The sequence below is a fragment of the Montipora foliosa genome, chromosome 8, assembly GCF_036669935.1.
Source record: "Montipora foliosa isolate CH-2021 chromosome 8, ASM3666993v2, whole genome shotgun sequence".
NCBI lineage: Eukaryota > Metazoa > Cnidaria > Anthozoa > Scleractinia > Acroporidae > Montipora > Montipora foliosa.
The window spans coordinates 3,835,579-3,850,578 of NC_090876.1; the positions used below are offsets into that span (position 1 = coordinate 3,835,579).

The 15,000-nt window shown below is 40.0% G+C and overlaps 1 protein-coding gene across 2 annotated transcripts in view; it reads left to right on the forward strand.

The window, feature by feature from the left end:
• Positions 1 to 15,000, forward strand: part of LOC138012609 (probable ATP-dependent RNA helicase DDX46) — a 39,357-nt gene that overhangs the window by 23,703 nt on the left and 654 nt on the right. For both annotated transcript variants that reach the window (XM_068859426.1, XM_068859427.1), the window contains exons 19-40: positions 1,119 to 1,197; positions 1,527 to 1,609; positions 3,071 to 3,184; positions 4,157 to 4,207; positions 5,234 to 5,300; positions 5,768 to 5,863; positions 6,096 to 6,160; positions 6,572 to 6,675; positions 7,315 to 7,377; positions 7,468 to 7,489; positions 7,845 to 7,922; positions 9,093 to 9,135; positions 9,254 to 9,315; positions 9,415 to 9,474; positions 9,834 to 9,933; positions 10,288 to 10,352; positions 10,659 to 10,724; positions 11,626 to 11,799; positions 12,270 to 12,339; positions 12,839 to 12,886; positions 14,333 to 14,406; positions 14,983 to 15,000. The exon at positions 14,983 to 15,000 is cut by the window's right edge and continues 654 nt beyond it. In XM_068859426.1, the coding sequence (XP_068715527.1) occupies positions 1,119 to 1,197; positions 1,527 to 1,609; positions 3,071 to 3,184; positions 4,157 to 4,207; positions 5,234 to 5,300; positions 5,768 to 5,863; positions 6,096 to 6,160; positions 6,572 to 6,675; positions 7,315 to 7,377; positions 7,468 to 7,489; positions 7,845 to 7,922; positions 9,093 to 9,135; positions 9,254 to 9,315; positions 9,415 to 9,474; positions 9,834 to 9,933; positions 10,288 to 10,352; positions 10,659 to 10,724; positions 11,626 to 11,799; positions 12,270 to 12,339; positions 12,839 to 12,886; positions 14,333 to 14,406; positions 14,983 to 15,000 (1,602 nt within the window). The remainder of the gene's footprint in view (positions 1 to 1,118; positions 1,198 to 1,526; positions 1,610 to 3,070; positions 3,185 to 4,156; positions 4,208 to 5,233; positions 5,301 to 5,767; positions 5,864 to 6,095; positions 6,161 to 6,571; positions 6,676 to 7,314; positions 7,378 to 7,467; positions 7,490 to 7,844; positions 7,923 to 9,092; positions 9,136 to 9,253; positions 9,316 to 9,414; positions 9,475 to 9,833; positions 9,934 to 10,287; positions 10,353 to 10,658; positions 10,725 to 11,625; positions 11,800 to 12,269; positions 12,340 to 12,838; positions 12,887 to 14,332; positions 14,407 to 14,982) is intronic.

The following is a 15,000-nucleotide window of genomic DNA, read 5'->3' on the forward strand; positions in this document are numbered from 1 at the left end:
GATGTGGCACTGATTGATGCGTTATTACTCCTTTCAAAGTCTCCTCTTGATTGATAGTTGAATAAGTTATGCTCCACTAGTCACAAAAAGAACCTACATGCACGGTACTGATGTTCATGATGATGACAGTAATAATGGCAGTGACACTGAGGATGGTTTTGAGCGGTTTTCAATTGAGCGTCGAAAGTAATTAGGGAATTGCTTTGGTTTTGCATTAGAGCGAGTTTCAATTGAGTGTCGTAAAACCAAAACCAAAGTAATTACTTTGGCCAATCAGAGAGGACTGAGACAATCCGGCAAACCAATCAAAACTCGAAGTAATTACACGTAGCCGACACAAAGCGCGGGAAAATGTGCACGCGTGAGCCTCGATTGGTTTTGGTTTAACTTCTGATTGGTTGAAAAAATGGCGCGAGAACTTTGAACCAATCACTGAGTGAAGTAATCATAAACCAAAGTAATTATCTAATTACTTTCGAAACCTAATTGAAAAGCGCTCTACTACAGTCAGTGATTGGTTCAAAGTTCTCGCGCCATTTTTTTCAACCAATCAGAAGTGAAACCAAAACCAATCGTGGCTCGCGCGTGCACATTTTCCCGCGCTTTGTGTCGGTTACGAGTAATTACTTTGAGTTTTGATTAGGTTACTGGATTGTCTCCGTCCTTTTTGATTGGCCAAAGTAATAATTACTTTGGTTTTGGTTTTACGACACTCATTGGGTGCTTACCATTTAGCCAAATAATCCGGATGGAGTGATCGTTGCATAAAGGTAAGCGATTTTCCGAATTTACTGACCAACCGGATGAGAATGGCGCTTACCATTTTACTGCTCTGCATTCCATCCCGCATATTTACTCGATGTTGTGAGAAAAGGCCCGAAAACAGAACTATTCTCATAAATGGTAAGGGCATTTCCCGAATTCCATTCCGAACGGAAAAAGAGGACTAACTCTGGAGGTTGTCCACAATTTCCGAAAAGATTTTCCAGAAAATTGCCTTTCCATTTGACCTCAAACCGAAATTTCCGGATTTTTTATATAAATGGTTAGCACCCATTGAAACTTGCTCTATGAGGACAATGACAATGTTTAAAACTTATAGTTATTTTATGTTTTAGATTGCAGAACTGAAGCGAGGAGCGGAAATCATCGTTTGCACACCAGGCAGAATGATTGATATGCTGACAGCTAATAATGGTAATAATTTATATGATGAAGTAAGCATTAGATCATCATTCTTGATGTGCAAAATAACAAAGCAGATGGGTATATTGAGAACCATGCATCACCAATGTCTGGGTCTTGTGGCTGGAAACAGTGCAAAATTGTGACGACACCATTAATTTTGAACCCTCTTTTTTTTTTAATTAACGTAGCTTGTGTTGCCTAAGTGATCAACAATGTTAATTTTATTATAAATATTAGGCAGCCATAGTAATGAGAGATTAGATGAGCTTGTTTACAATTTGGCGACCTGCCGGGCTATTTAGGTCAAAGACTTGTACTACATGTAAAACATTTTGCAGGTCGCGTGACGAATTGCCGCCGCTGTACTTATCTTGTCCTGGATGAAGCAGACAGGATGTTTGACATGGGATTTGAACCTCAGGTATATTTAAGTGTCATAGTAGCATGAAGTGCAATTCTATAATAAATTATATAAAAAGAAAACACACAAAAACGGTGAATAAATGCAAATAACTCCTTCATGGTAAGAACGTTTTTTTGTTGCTTTCTGCTCTGCGTGATGTAAGCTATATATTTTGGTATAGTATAATATTAACCCCATTTGCTTTGATATCTTTCTGAAGTTCACAAAACAGATGAAACTTTTTCATCAATTCGGTCAGGTTTATATTGATGTTGACTCAGGCCTACCTGCATCGAAATCATAGCATTTCTAACGGGATTTTAATCTATGACCTGTGATTACTACTTGTGTAGATGCTATACCACTCAGCTGTATGTAACTGCTGTGAACTATGTGATCCATTATCAATGATTGCTAGGGCCGAAACCTTGAAAGGTGACATTCTGGCAAGTGGAAAGGAAAATTAATAGGGATTTTTTTTCTGAACTCACAGGGGTTTTATCAGAAGCCGGTCACTAGCGGTATACCGCCGTCTATGTTGTCAGAAAGTTGCCTCTCACTACCTGCTACTCTGCCTTGATTTTCACTTACACCCTTGTAAAAGACAAGAGTGACAGCCGCTTGCGTTGATAAGCCCAGGCACTACTTCAAGAGTTGTTGAAACCGCTGACTGAACATATCAGATCTGGAATGTCTGCATGAGAAGTGAATCACAAAATCAATAGCAGTGATTCGTTGTTTAAGTCCCAATGAAACTTAAAGTAAATAAACAAAATTAATGATTATTAGGAATCTGTTTTTGCATCTGGGCAGTTTTGTGTTTTCTGCTTTGTAAGAATAGAAAGTTATTTCCATCGGCCTCGAGGGTTGGGTAAATTGTGCAAGCTTCATGTTGTGTGATAAATGGTAAGTATATTGCGGTAAACAGGATGAAACTTGAGTGACCTACGAATGAAAGGTTTTGAAGAAATTCAGACCAGACACTAATCATAATCACTGTTTCTGCTAACCTTGTATAAGGTCTGTATGATGTCAAAGGACTCTTCTATTGAATTAATCTTTCCTTTTGTCAAAACATTCGAGCTTTCTTTAATTGAAAGGCCAGTCATCTCGCCACCACTTGAAATCAAAATTCTCCACCACAACGGCAAAGGTCATCATATCTTCAGTAAACAGGACGCTCAGTTGTTCTTTCGTTTATAGTTTAAAATGACGAACTTCAAACCTTCACATTGACAAATGCGACGCAATTCACACAGCATGATTGAGTGTTGAATAATCAGCACAGCCCAAGATGGCAACTTGCTTAAGGCGAGATTACCTGTGGTGGCGACTTGACTAGTGGCGAAGTGATCTTAATCCTCAAGTCAAATGAGGACTTAAATTGTTTTCTCTTCCTTCGCTGATTATTTGGTTTACAGTATGAGCCTCTGTGTACAACATTAAGAATACAGGAGTGTGTTTCTTTTTATGATTCAGGTGATGAGAATCATTGATTGCATCAGACCTGACAAACAGACTGTCATGTTTTCAGCTACATTTCCACGACAGATGGAATCCCTGGCACGAAAGATTCTCAGCAAACCAGTGGAGGTAGATTAACTTCTTCGTTTGAAGTGAAAATAACTTATTGATCACACTTAACAGACACCCATTTTCTGGTCTTAAATTAGCCATTTAGGCTTAGGGACCCTAAAATCCCCGATAGAAAAACAAAAAAGAACAAAGAATCAAGAAGCAGAATTTCTCACAGCAAGTGAAGTGCTGCGAGGGAATACATGTTTATGTATGTATGTATGGACCTTCCCATTTTCACAACAAAAGTTGACTGAAGTTAATCCCTGTCGGGCGGAGTTGGTATCTGGAGGGGAGACCATCGAGATATATTGTGCATAACACGTGATTGCCTTTCGTAGACGTCATATGCATCGTAATGCATTTATTCAATCAGAATACTCGTATTTAACGGAATCCTGACCATTCTTCAGTAGACATAGAAGAGGAGTGATCATTGATTATGAAATTTGTTCGTTGGGAGAACTTTGGAGGTTGGAATCACTAGACGAGGGAAGATGTCATGAAGACAGTGCATTTATGTGAAGAACATTTATCGAAATTATCAATATGTGAAAAATGTGGCCAAAAATGGAAGTTTTGCAGTGAACAGGTCACTAAATCGTTCGTGACCTTGATGAATAGATACTTCCAGCGATCGATAAAATTGCGTTTGACATGTCAAATCTGTTGAAAAAAAAATTTACCTACTGCTCCACGATTGCACAAGGATGATCCCACGAAGGCAAGATGCTAATGCCACTGATCCTACTTACTGCACGGTTACTTACTCATGGTGAACGGATCGAGTCTCTTTGAACGCCTATATAAAGAGAGGCCCCACGCGGTCACGAATAGCGTTGTTGCTCGCTAAGGCTCGCAGCAAAAATGGAGCGTGAATAAAATTATGGAAAAACGGTTTTTTTTATTAATAGACAAAATCTCTTTTGAATATATATATTTTTAACTGAACCGGCTTTGAAATGCTTAGATCTCTTCATCCATTTCTAGATACAAGTTGGCGGTCGAAGCATTGTCTGTTCAGATGTGCAGCAAAATGTGGTATGTTTTGTTGGCCTTTTCCTTTTTGGGTTAATGTTCTTCCTTATCTGTTAACAATTATTAGTATCACCCAACTAGTGGACTAATGCAAATCCTGCATTTTGATTGGCTACGCTACTAGAGTACTATTAGTAATAGTCCTCGAGTAGCAAAAAGCGTGACGTTTTCTTTCGTTTTATTCCCAAATAAATATATTTTCAACTTGCATTTGCTAACCTTATCATCATTGCCTTTTCCGTCCGACTAGTTGGGTGATACTAAAACAATAGAGGTTTTGCACGGCAGCCATGTTGCATGGCAGGAACAATAGATTCTTTTTCCTATGGGAATAAATGTTCTTTCTAATGCAAAACATTTTCATTGTTCCTGCCATGCAATATGGCTGCCGTGCAAAACCTCTATTAGACCCTTCGCCCTCAAGGGCCACGGGTCAATAGCCCATTCGGCTTCGCCTCATGGGCTATTGACCCGTAACCCTTGCGGGCTACGGGTCTAATTGTTAATTATTGTCCTGAAGTGATCGTGTGGCTAACTTTGACAAACAGGTCCGCTTTGGTATGCAGCAACGGACAAATGTGAAGGAATTTATATTTAGTGTTTTTCTGCTGTACGTCCGTTTTTTTTTTATCATCTCCACGATCTTGTTTTAATAAATAAAATAACAGCAAACATGACAATCAGTTTCACTTTAAATCATCCTCGCAACTGTCATTTTAAATATGATTTGGTGGAACTTAAAAGAGTTTCCAGCAAGGCAAGGAGGACTTAAGTTCCAGTTGTTGTCAGTGATGTTCCTGTATATGCGCGTGCACCTTAAAGGCGAGAAGAGAATGCGTCTTCCTCCCCTCCGCCCCCCCCCCCCCCCCCCCCCGGATACGCGTCCGCCGTGCTGGTTGGACAGTTGTAATCTGTGTGTGTATTGAACTAAAATGTGTATGTACCGAGTGCATGGTACATTGGACTCTGTTGCTGTCACATAATATCAAGCTACTATATTTCACTTTCTTCTGGATCATTGTTTTTCAGATTGTTATAGAGGAAGACGACAAGTTTTTGAAGCTGCTCGAATTGCTCGGTGTTTACCAAGAACAAGGTAAACAGGATTATTTCAAATTCCTTTTCAGGTATCACTGTTAACTGGTCAGGAAGAGGGGTTTTCAAACGATTTTTACATAAATTTGATCGATGGCCAGGTTGGCTTTAAAATCTCGTCCAATCGGTGTTAAAAGCAAAACCAATTGTGTGACTCGCTCGCTCGGACGCATTTTCCCGCGCTTCGAACAAGCTTTCAGTGTGTGTGTCGCGTTATGATTGGATTATTTCAATGACTTCTTCTGCAGGTGAAAGTTTGGTACGACGTCACTCAACTACAAATTCTGGAAAATATGTTAACCTCCTTTTCCCCTTCGCAATACTGCAAGAAGAGGAACACGCATGTAGAACATGGACGAGTTTAAGTAGTGTTCATTTCATCCCAAACAATTAATTAGGGTGGGAATAAACTGTTGGTTAGGCTTGGCTTGAGGCTCATTTCTTACGCAGTCTATCCTTCTTCACCAGGCAGTGTTTTAGTATTTGTAGACAAGCAAGAAAAAGCTGATATGTTGTTTAAAGATCTGCTACGAAGGTCGTATCCCTGCCTATCTCTACATGGAGGTAAGAGTTCTGGTATTAAAATCACGTTGCTGTGTGCAATAATTTTTGTATTTCTGTTCTGATGTACTTTATCATTGGTTGAAGCTCTAGGATCCCGAAGCCCTATTCTTTTTTAACTACGTAGTGATGGGGGCTGAGGTCTTGTAGACTTCGAAAGGATTGTAAGTTGAAAAGACGCACAGCACACAAGCCGATCCATGAATGGAGCTAATAAAGCTAAGTTTGTTTTCAGGTATGGATCAGTTTGATCGTGACAGTACAATAGCCGACTTCAAGAATGGCGTCACTAACTTAATGGTAAGGATCACGACCTGAAATATCTGCCTGAGGCTCTTTTATGAAGGATAAGAGGATTAACGGGAAATAGCTCACTTTCGATATATTAAACTCAGTCGTAAACAAAAGGCATCATCTCGAGGCTCTGGGCTCTGTATTCCCCAGAGCCTCGAGATGATGCCTTTTGTTTAGGACTGAAGTTTAATATATCGAAAGTGGGCTATTAAGGCGAAAAACATCGGAAAGCGAAGCGAGGGGGGGATCTCCTGTGTTTCAAGTTACCCATACTTGCTATATTCTCTGTTCACTAGCGTGGTACCAGGGTATACCCAGGAAGTCTCGTTACGAGCTCCGTATTCTCCTTTTGGGGCGTTCGCATTGAAGACGGCAGCATCGGGTAAATGTGTCCTCATTTAACATTTAATTCTTTAGATCGCCACATCTGTTGCTGCAAGAGGTCTGGATGTCAAGCAGTTGATTCTTGTGGTGAACTATGACTGTCCGAATCACTATGAAGATTATGTTCACAGATGTGGGTGAGTCAAAGCAATCAGTATATACGCGGTCTTTGATAGAGTGGTCGTGTAGTTTAATCTTTTAAGTTCCCGTATGATGACCTTTAAGATCTACGACGGCAATGTCTTAATCCGGTTTCCTTACCGTGAAATCAATTCTGAAGATGGCTGCCGAGGGCAATATTATTTAACGGTGAAATGATATATGAAATGGATCATATATGAACTGCGGATATGAAATCAAGTGAAGCTATGATCCTTGCAGTTATGAACGCAATTTTTGCAATTGCGTAAAGAAGCCTGAAAAATTCAGGACACTCAGGCCACGAATTGAACTGAAAAAAAAAAAAGAAACTGTAACTTACAGTACAGATGTTTATAATTATAACTGTTTTGGCAATTAAATCAAGCAGGGACACACATGCTTCCTTTCATATATCAATTCATTCGTTGATTCAATCATCACGGGAACATTAGAACCCACAAATGACCAGCTCCTAACGTCAGTGGCTTCATAGCTCATTTGGTTAGAGCGTCTCGCCGGTAACGCGAGGTTACGGGTTGAAACCCCGTTAACGTCCAGAATTTTTCAGGCACAATGAAGTGATCGATGTTCAGTTAGCATAATGTTTTTAGTCTAATTGTTTGGTTCACTTATAGGCGTACTGGTCGTGCTGGGAGAAAAGGAACTTCGTTTACTTTTCTTACTTCTGAGCAAGGAAGGTGAGCTGGTTGCAGATAACTCCTGTCGTTGGAATTCAATTTCTAACTTAAATGCTGACTTCATTTTTTAAATTATTTTTGTCCCCACAGGCACGCGGTTGATATTATCAAGGTAAGAATTTAAAACATATTATGTCAGTAATTCATGTCGTTGCAGTTTGTAAAAAAAGTCTTTCCCGTAACGATTTTTTAGGTTGGAGAATATTCCGGCTCTTCTCGACATTAAAGAGATATCTTCGTGATTAGTGATCAAGCAGTGACATTCATTGAATCAATCCGTTGAAGTCCTGAATTTTTCAGGCTTCTCTACAGAATTGTAAAAATTGCGTTCATAACTGCGAAGATCATAGCTTCGTTTGATTTCATATCCGCATTTCATATATGATTCATTTCATCATTCTTTTATCTTGTGGGGATCATTTCCACCATTTCTGTTATTTAATTTTCTTTCAACGTGATTTTTCTAGGCGCTAGAATCTTCTGAAGCTGAGGTTCCAGAGGAATTAAGAAAGTTATGGAATGACTATACGGAAGAACGGAAAGCGGTAAGCCTGCTTTGCAGAGGTTGACAAAGTAGTTGACAAATTAGCCATCCCTGCTCCTTTGGGGAGTAGGGATGGTGCAATGGTGGGAGCACTCGCTTCCCACCAGTGTGCGCGCGTTATATGTATGTTGAGCTTGTTAAGGCTGGTTTTAACTAGCGACGGAGTCGGAGTCGTGGAAGCGCTTATGACCTAGTGAAAATCAAAGATCGAAGTCATAAGCGGAGTCATAAGCTCGACTGAATCGGAGTCTGAAGAATCAGAACGTTCCCATTTTCTTCCGACTCCACTTATGACTCCGTCGCTTATGATCCAGTGAAAACTAGATTGTCGGAGTCGGAAGCAGAAGCGGAAGAACCAACCAATCACAATGCTTGGAATCGAGCATTGTGATTGGTTAATTTATCCGCTTCTGCTTCCGATTCCGACAGTGCAGTTTTCACTGGATAGTAAGCGACGGAGTCATAAGCGGAATCGGTGTTCTGCTTCCGACTCCGACAGTGTGATTTCACTTAACCGTATCACTTTGATTACGACTCCAACTCCCACTCCGTCGCTAGTGAAAACCAGCCTTTAGTTCTCTAGTCTGCTGTGAGAGGTTTTTCTCCGGGTACTCCGGTTTTGTCCTCTCCTCAAAATCAACTTATGAAATGCTTTGTTGATTTGATTTGATTCGATTTCTTTTTAGAGCGGTCTTCAATTGAGTGTCGAAAGTAATTAGCGAATTGCTTTGGTTTTGCATTACTTCACTCAGTGATTGGTTGAAATTTCTCGCGCCACTTTTTCAACTAATCAGAAGAGAAACCAAAACCAATCGTGGCTCGCTCGTGCACATTTTCCCGCGCTTTGTGTCGGCTGCGTGTAATTACTTCGAGTTTTGATTGGTTTACAGGATTGTGTCCGTCCTTTTTGATTGGCCAAAGTAATTACTTTGTTTTTGGTTTTACGACACTCAATTGAAAACTGCTCTATTGTTCCCAACTAGTGCCTCAATGCTAAATATTAAGTGCACTTGACATCATCATCATCAACACTTCTTCGAGCTACCGACCGAAAGACCAAGAAAAGTTTTTCTACAAAACAGTCCATTTCCTTTCAGTTTTGTTTCTACCTAGTCTCCTGATTGCCTTTGTTTGTATTGTAAAAAATAATGACATTTGACATTTGCTTCAGGAGGGAAAGAACGTTGTGAAGAACAGTGGTTTTACGGGAAAAGGTTTGCATCTTTTTTTTTTTTTTTTTACAGCATTTACGGGACTATTGTTTTGTCACGAATGGGTTAAGGTGTTTTATTCTTTGAATATTGTTTTTGTGTGCGATTTACGTATCCGTAGGATTTAAGTTTAACGACGAAGAAGCAGCGAAAGTTAACGAAGCAAAAAAGATTCAGAAGTGGGTGAGTACATCCGGCGCTCTCTGCTGGTAATGGACTTTCATAACAAGCTATGTTTCTGGTGCCATTAAAATCTTATTTCTGTCTTTTCCCATTTCGTAGGCTCTTGGTCTCCAAGACTCGGACGATGAAGCCGAAGCCGAAGAAAAGGCTGTGGAAGAAGTGAGTTTGTGCTGGATTCAATTACACCAAATATAGTTCTCGTCTTATTGGTATGCATGTAAAATGAAATCGCCGACGCGGCATGTTGCCTTGCTATCTGCGTAAGATACTACCGTAGTGCCAGTGCCTGCAATTAACTAAGGTACAAAACGTCGCCACGGAATTAGGGCAAGGGAAATACTAAATTGACTCTCAAGTTGTAAGAGATTGATTTTTCTCGTTATATAAAAAAAAAACAGCGCGAGTCCTGTCAACGTAAGGCAATGGATAGTAAAATTGCAGTTTGTGCTTTCGACTCTGAACTAGGAGACTGTTTTGTTGTTGTTTACTCATTTGTTTGATTGATTGTTCTATGTCAGATTGACAAGCAACTGGATGCTGTGTTTAGTAAGGGCAAACCACACATCAAGAAAGTGGCGCCTGTTGTCAGCGGCGAACAAATTAAAGGCGAACAACAAGGTTACAGACCAATTGATTATAAGGGTACTTTAACTGAATGGCGTTTGTGAGCGACGGCTGGTAACCGAATGTTAGGTGATTTAAAGATTGCTTTGACGCAACCATATTTGTATTGCCAAGGAGATGATACACGCATGCCCGAAATGTGGGCGAGAAACCACTTCACAAGAGTGCGAAAAGTTCGGTTTTCGTACATCACTAAAATACGCTTCGCTTCGCTTTACCTTGTCATTTTTTACTCGATTGAAGTCAATAGATTATCCTTGAGTAGGTAATGTTTTTTTACAGAAGCTCTTTAAGGCAAAAATTCGCGGTATTCAACTTACATTTTATTGACATTTTTTTTCTTTTCAGCGAAACTAAACTTGGCCACTAGCATCGCAGCGAAAATAAACCAAAAGATTATTGCTGGTACAAATGTGAGTGCTTTACCACGATGTAATGTTCTTTTGTCACGAAAATGCTTGGTAAAAATCTTTCTTTCTTTGGCATTATCAGTTTGCTGTGAAACGTGACGTTACGTTTCCTAGGTGAAGGTAAACCAATGAACGAGGTGCCTCGCAAACTATCGAGTTTTCGCAAACTGTCGATGGTAAAACTTGATGCTAAATTCTTATCAGTATTGCATGATACTTCATGTTTCTGGGCAAAAAGACGGGTTCGTTAGCATAGAATTCTGCGTCTTTGCCATGATGTTATAGTGTGGGAATTTGTTACTGTTTCAGAATATGGACCCGACACAACAAGCAGCAAGTCAGATTATCAAAGGGGGAACTGTCACTGCTCTTACTGTACGTTTTCCTTTTGCTTTTCTTCTTCATATAAGCCTAACTCCCTGGGGATTCTTACAAGCTTGGAGAGTACGGAAACTTATAAAGCTTAATGTTTCTAAGATGAACTGATATCTTATTTTGGTTATGATGCTGCTGCGGCCACTTTATGATCAGGCTCTCGGGGGATTTGGGGGGGGGGGGGGGCGAAGAGGCTGCCACCAGTAATTTCTAAGAGGCATAATCCCGAGGATACGTCATTGTAGTCAGCGCATGTATAAAGTGAAAAAAAAATCTAGTTTTACACATTTCGTTTTGTCAGAACCAAACGCGCATGGAATAAATCGTGCTAATGACGTTTCTCGTCACGTGGGCCAAACGCCAGCGAATATGTATTGGGCACTGAAGGCTCAAAAGGAGAGACCTTACAGTTTGGAAGCAGAAATTTGCCTTGCGAAGGTGTTAAAATTTAATACGTAGCGTGATTATACTTGGGGTGTATCTTGAAAAGTCTTGGGGGGCTTATTCTGCAACAGGTCAATTGGCTTGGACTGTGCGGAAGAAGCCAGTGAAAATCAAGGACAGAGTACCTTGAGAAAACAAGTGAAAGAAACCGCTGTAGCCTAATTTGAGACCGGAGTACCCGGAGAAAACCTCTCGGAGCAGAGTAGAGAACCAAAAATGAACCACAACAATAAACCGAGTGAAGCAATATTTAAGTGAAAAAAAAGTTATGGAATGACTATACGGAAGAACGGAAAGCGGTAAGCCTGCTTTGCAAAGGTTGACAAAGTAGTTGACAAATTAGCCAACCCCGCTCCTTAGGAGAGTAGGGATGGTGCAGTGGTGAGAGCACTCGCTTCCCACCAGTGTGGACAGCTTTTGACTTTATCGTCCGTAACTGTCCTTTTCAATTTTTCAGGGTCTTGGTCTAGCCAAACAGCTGGCTGAAAAGATTCATGGGAAGATCGGTTATGAGGCACCGGTCGAGGAAACCAAACAGGAGGAAAAACAAACAGACAATGAACAACGATATGAAGATGAAGTGGAAATAAACGACTTTCCGCAGACAGCACGATGGAAAGTCACATCCAAGGTGCGACAACGCTGTAATTATGACGAACTTGGACAAAAAACTGTGGTTCTTGGTCGATGGGGGAAGTGAAACACATAAGAAAAATAAACCGCTTTAAGTTAATTTGTACTGAACACAAAGTGACATTTTTTTCATTGAGAGTGGTTTCCGGAGTGCAAATAAATGCAGGAGGCAGTGCGTAGTGCAGTGGGGTTAAACAAGTCTTCGCGATTATAATTCAAAATCAAGTTCATCACCCTCATGGTCAGAGTCAATTTGGAACTCGGCGTTGTCCTCAAGATCTCTGTCTTCCTCAGGAGGGGGGAGGGAGGCTTATTAGAGAAGGAAGTCTTATTATGAACTTGAGGCTATGGGGGGGGGGGGGGTCGGGGTGTTTATGAGAGCGTTTACGCTAGTTATTTTAAAATAATAACTAATAAAAGGAAATAGTGTTCTTGATCATTTTCATTTCGCTGATCATTTTTCCGTAGGAAACCATAATGAATATCACTGAGGTGTCTGAAGCTGCGATCACAGTTCGTGGAACCTTCTTTCCTCCAGGTACAACGTAAAAGAAGAAACCCGGTGGATTTAATGGAAGGCTAGCTTTCGTTTTTGCTGACTTTTTATTTCGGAAACATCTTAAATCTATTTCTAATATATGCAATTACGTTGTCATAGTTAAACAATATTCTGTTTCTTTGTTCTTAGTTCGAAGTTTGATTCACTGCTCAATAGCCCCGGGTTAATAGCTTGCGCTAATATGAGAAGATGAAGGAAGATAAACAAAATATGCACCAAAATCGATCGAAATGAGTTGCTTTTGTTTCAAATGAACGTTCAAAACAAGCACTAAACTTTGGTGTTATTCCGTGGAAAACAAAATTTGAATGATTTTTTTGGAACTGCGCATTTGAAGCTGGGTTTAAATTAACGTCGGTGATCTATCGTGTGATTAACTATCTCAATAGGGGCAGCATTATCCTTTCTTTAATTTAAGCCACAACTTAGGTTCATGCATTACACACTGATAAACTATGTGACTTTTCATTTTCTTCAGGCAAAGAACCGAAGGAAGGCGAACGTAAAATCTATCTATATATCGAAGGTAAAGCACATTTCTGGACTAACTTTTAAAATTAAGTAATTAGATAATTACTTTGGTTTTGCATTACTTCAATCAGTAATTGGTTCAAAGTTCTCGCGCCACTTTGTCAACCAATCAGAAATGAAACCAAAACCATTGGTAGCTCGCGCGTGCACATTTTCCCGCGCTTTGTGTCGGCTACGTGTAATTACTTCGAGTTTTGATTGGTTTTCTGGATTGTCTCCGTCCTTTTTGATTGGCCAAAGTAATTACTTTGGTTTTGGTTTTGGTTTTACGACACTCATTTGAAAACCGCTCTAAGCGGTCCTCTATTAAGCGGTCACCCTCTATTAATCGGTCACCTATTAATTTCCCGAAATTTGCTTCCCATATTTACCGTAAATTGGACCACTATTCGATTTTCTTGCGAGAGTCGACACAAACACGCTGTCTTTGCACATGCTTCGCCTCTGTTGAAAGCGATCAAGCTATCGCAAACAGCGCGACTTTTCCAATCCAAAAAAAAAACGAAGTTACACGGTCACCGTTTGGATTTCCCAAATGACTAATTTTATTGTGAATCACCTCTATTTAACGGTCACCTTGTGACAAGATAATAATCAATAAAAGACATATTTTTGGAAAGGAAGATAAGCGAAGCGTGGCCAGTTTCTTTCGCAGCTCATGAAACGCAACCTAAGCATTGTCTGTGAAAAAATAATTCGAATTCCTCTTTTATCAGTTTCCGTTTCAGCCAACCACAAGAAAAACTGTCACCTCCAAACTGATACTCGCATGCAAATATTATCATATTTTTCGTCACTGTCGTTGTCAACAATAAAATGTAAATTAGTTGATCAGTATTTAAAGACAGAGAGGTGTATACGCCTAAAACTTTTGGTATGAATGCGCATTAAACAGATATGAAAGATTTGAGATTTTGCTACGGCTTTTCGGGACCTTCGAGAAACGAGCCCCTGTTCAAAGTTCTGCCACATTACGGGTTTGATTTTAAAAAGCGTTTACCTGGCTATTTCCCGAGGGTGATCGCTTGATAGTAGTTTGACTCGTAGTTAATATAGGGGTTTGGAAGCTCGGCAAACATCAAAGGAGCAAACAAAGATGCCAAGATTTAGGTTGGAAAGTCCACGACCGCGCACAATCTGTTGTTTTGCGCTCATGCACTATGCATGAATTACGTAACCAACACGATTCTCTTGGTTAGTTCCTCAGTACGGAGTAAACAACTATTGTGTTTTGTGCACGGTCAAGGCCAAAAAAGCGAACAAAAACCTACGACAAAGAAAGTTGTCGGGTTTCATAACCATTCCCGTCTATTAGCTGTTTGACTGTATTATTTAAAATATGATTATGAAATTTGCTCTTCATTTACAACTTACCTTGTCATGAGTGATTGAGGGTTGCTTGGTGACCACGCCTGGTTGGGACTTTTCTTTTTGTTACCAGGTCCTTCTGAACGCTCGATCCAACTCGCGAAAATCGAAGTGAAGCGGGTCGTCAAGGAGGAGATGATGCGACTGGTAAGTTTGCGTACCAGTGGTTGCCTTTCTACTGCCCGAAGTGTATACTCTTTTTCTCTCGAGTTAAGCATCACAAAACAAGCTAATAGACCTTATTCATAAATAGCACCTTTTTTATTATTCTTTTGTCCAAGTGCAAATTAGCCTACCAAGCCTCATTTTAGAGCAAGAATTCTTTTTAATTCACTGTATGGTATAGAGACTTAGGCTAATTTGCACTTGGACAAAAGAATTATAAATTGACCGCCATTTATGAATAAGGTCTATATAGAAAGGTTACAGTCAGATCAATGCAAAGATTAGGTGTCTGTACGCCTTATTCCAAAGTGGCCGCCATTTTAGTATTCTTATATTTGATTGCAAATTGGCCCTTTCGGCCTCGTTTAAGGTTTAATATTCTTTTGAATTTTTCGTTTTAAAGTGAGGCCAATTGGCAATTAAACATAAAGGATACTAAAATGGCGACCATTTTGGAATGAGGTGAATAGTTTTACCGAACTTAAAACAATATGAGACTCTAAATTTTGTTTCATCCTAGAGATGTTATCTTGACAACTTCGATGTTCTTCTCCTCAGGGTTCGTTGCGTGGACCA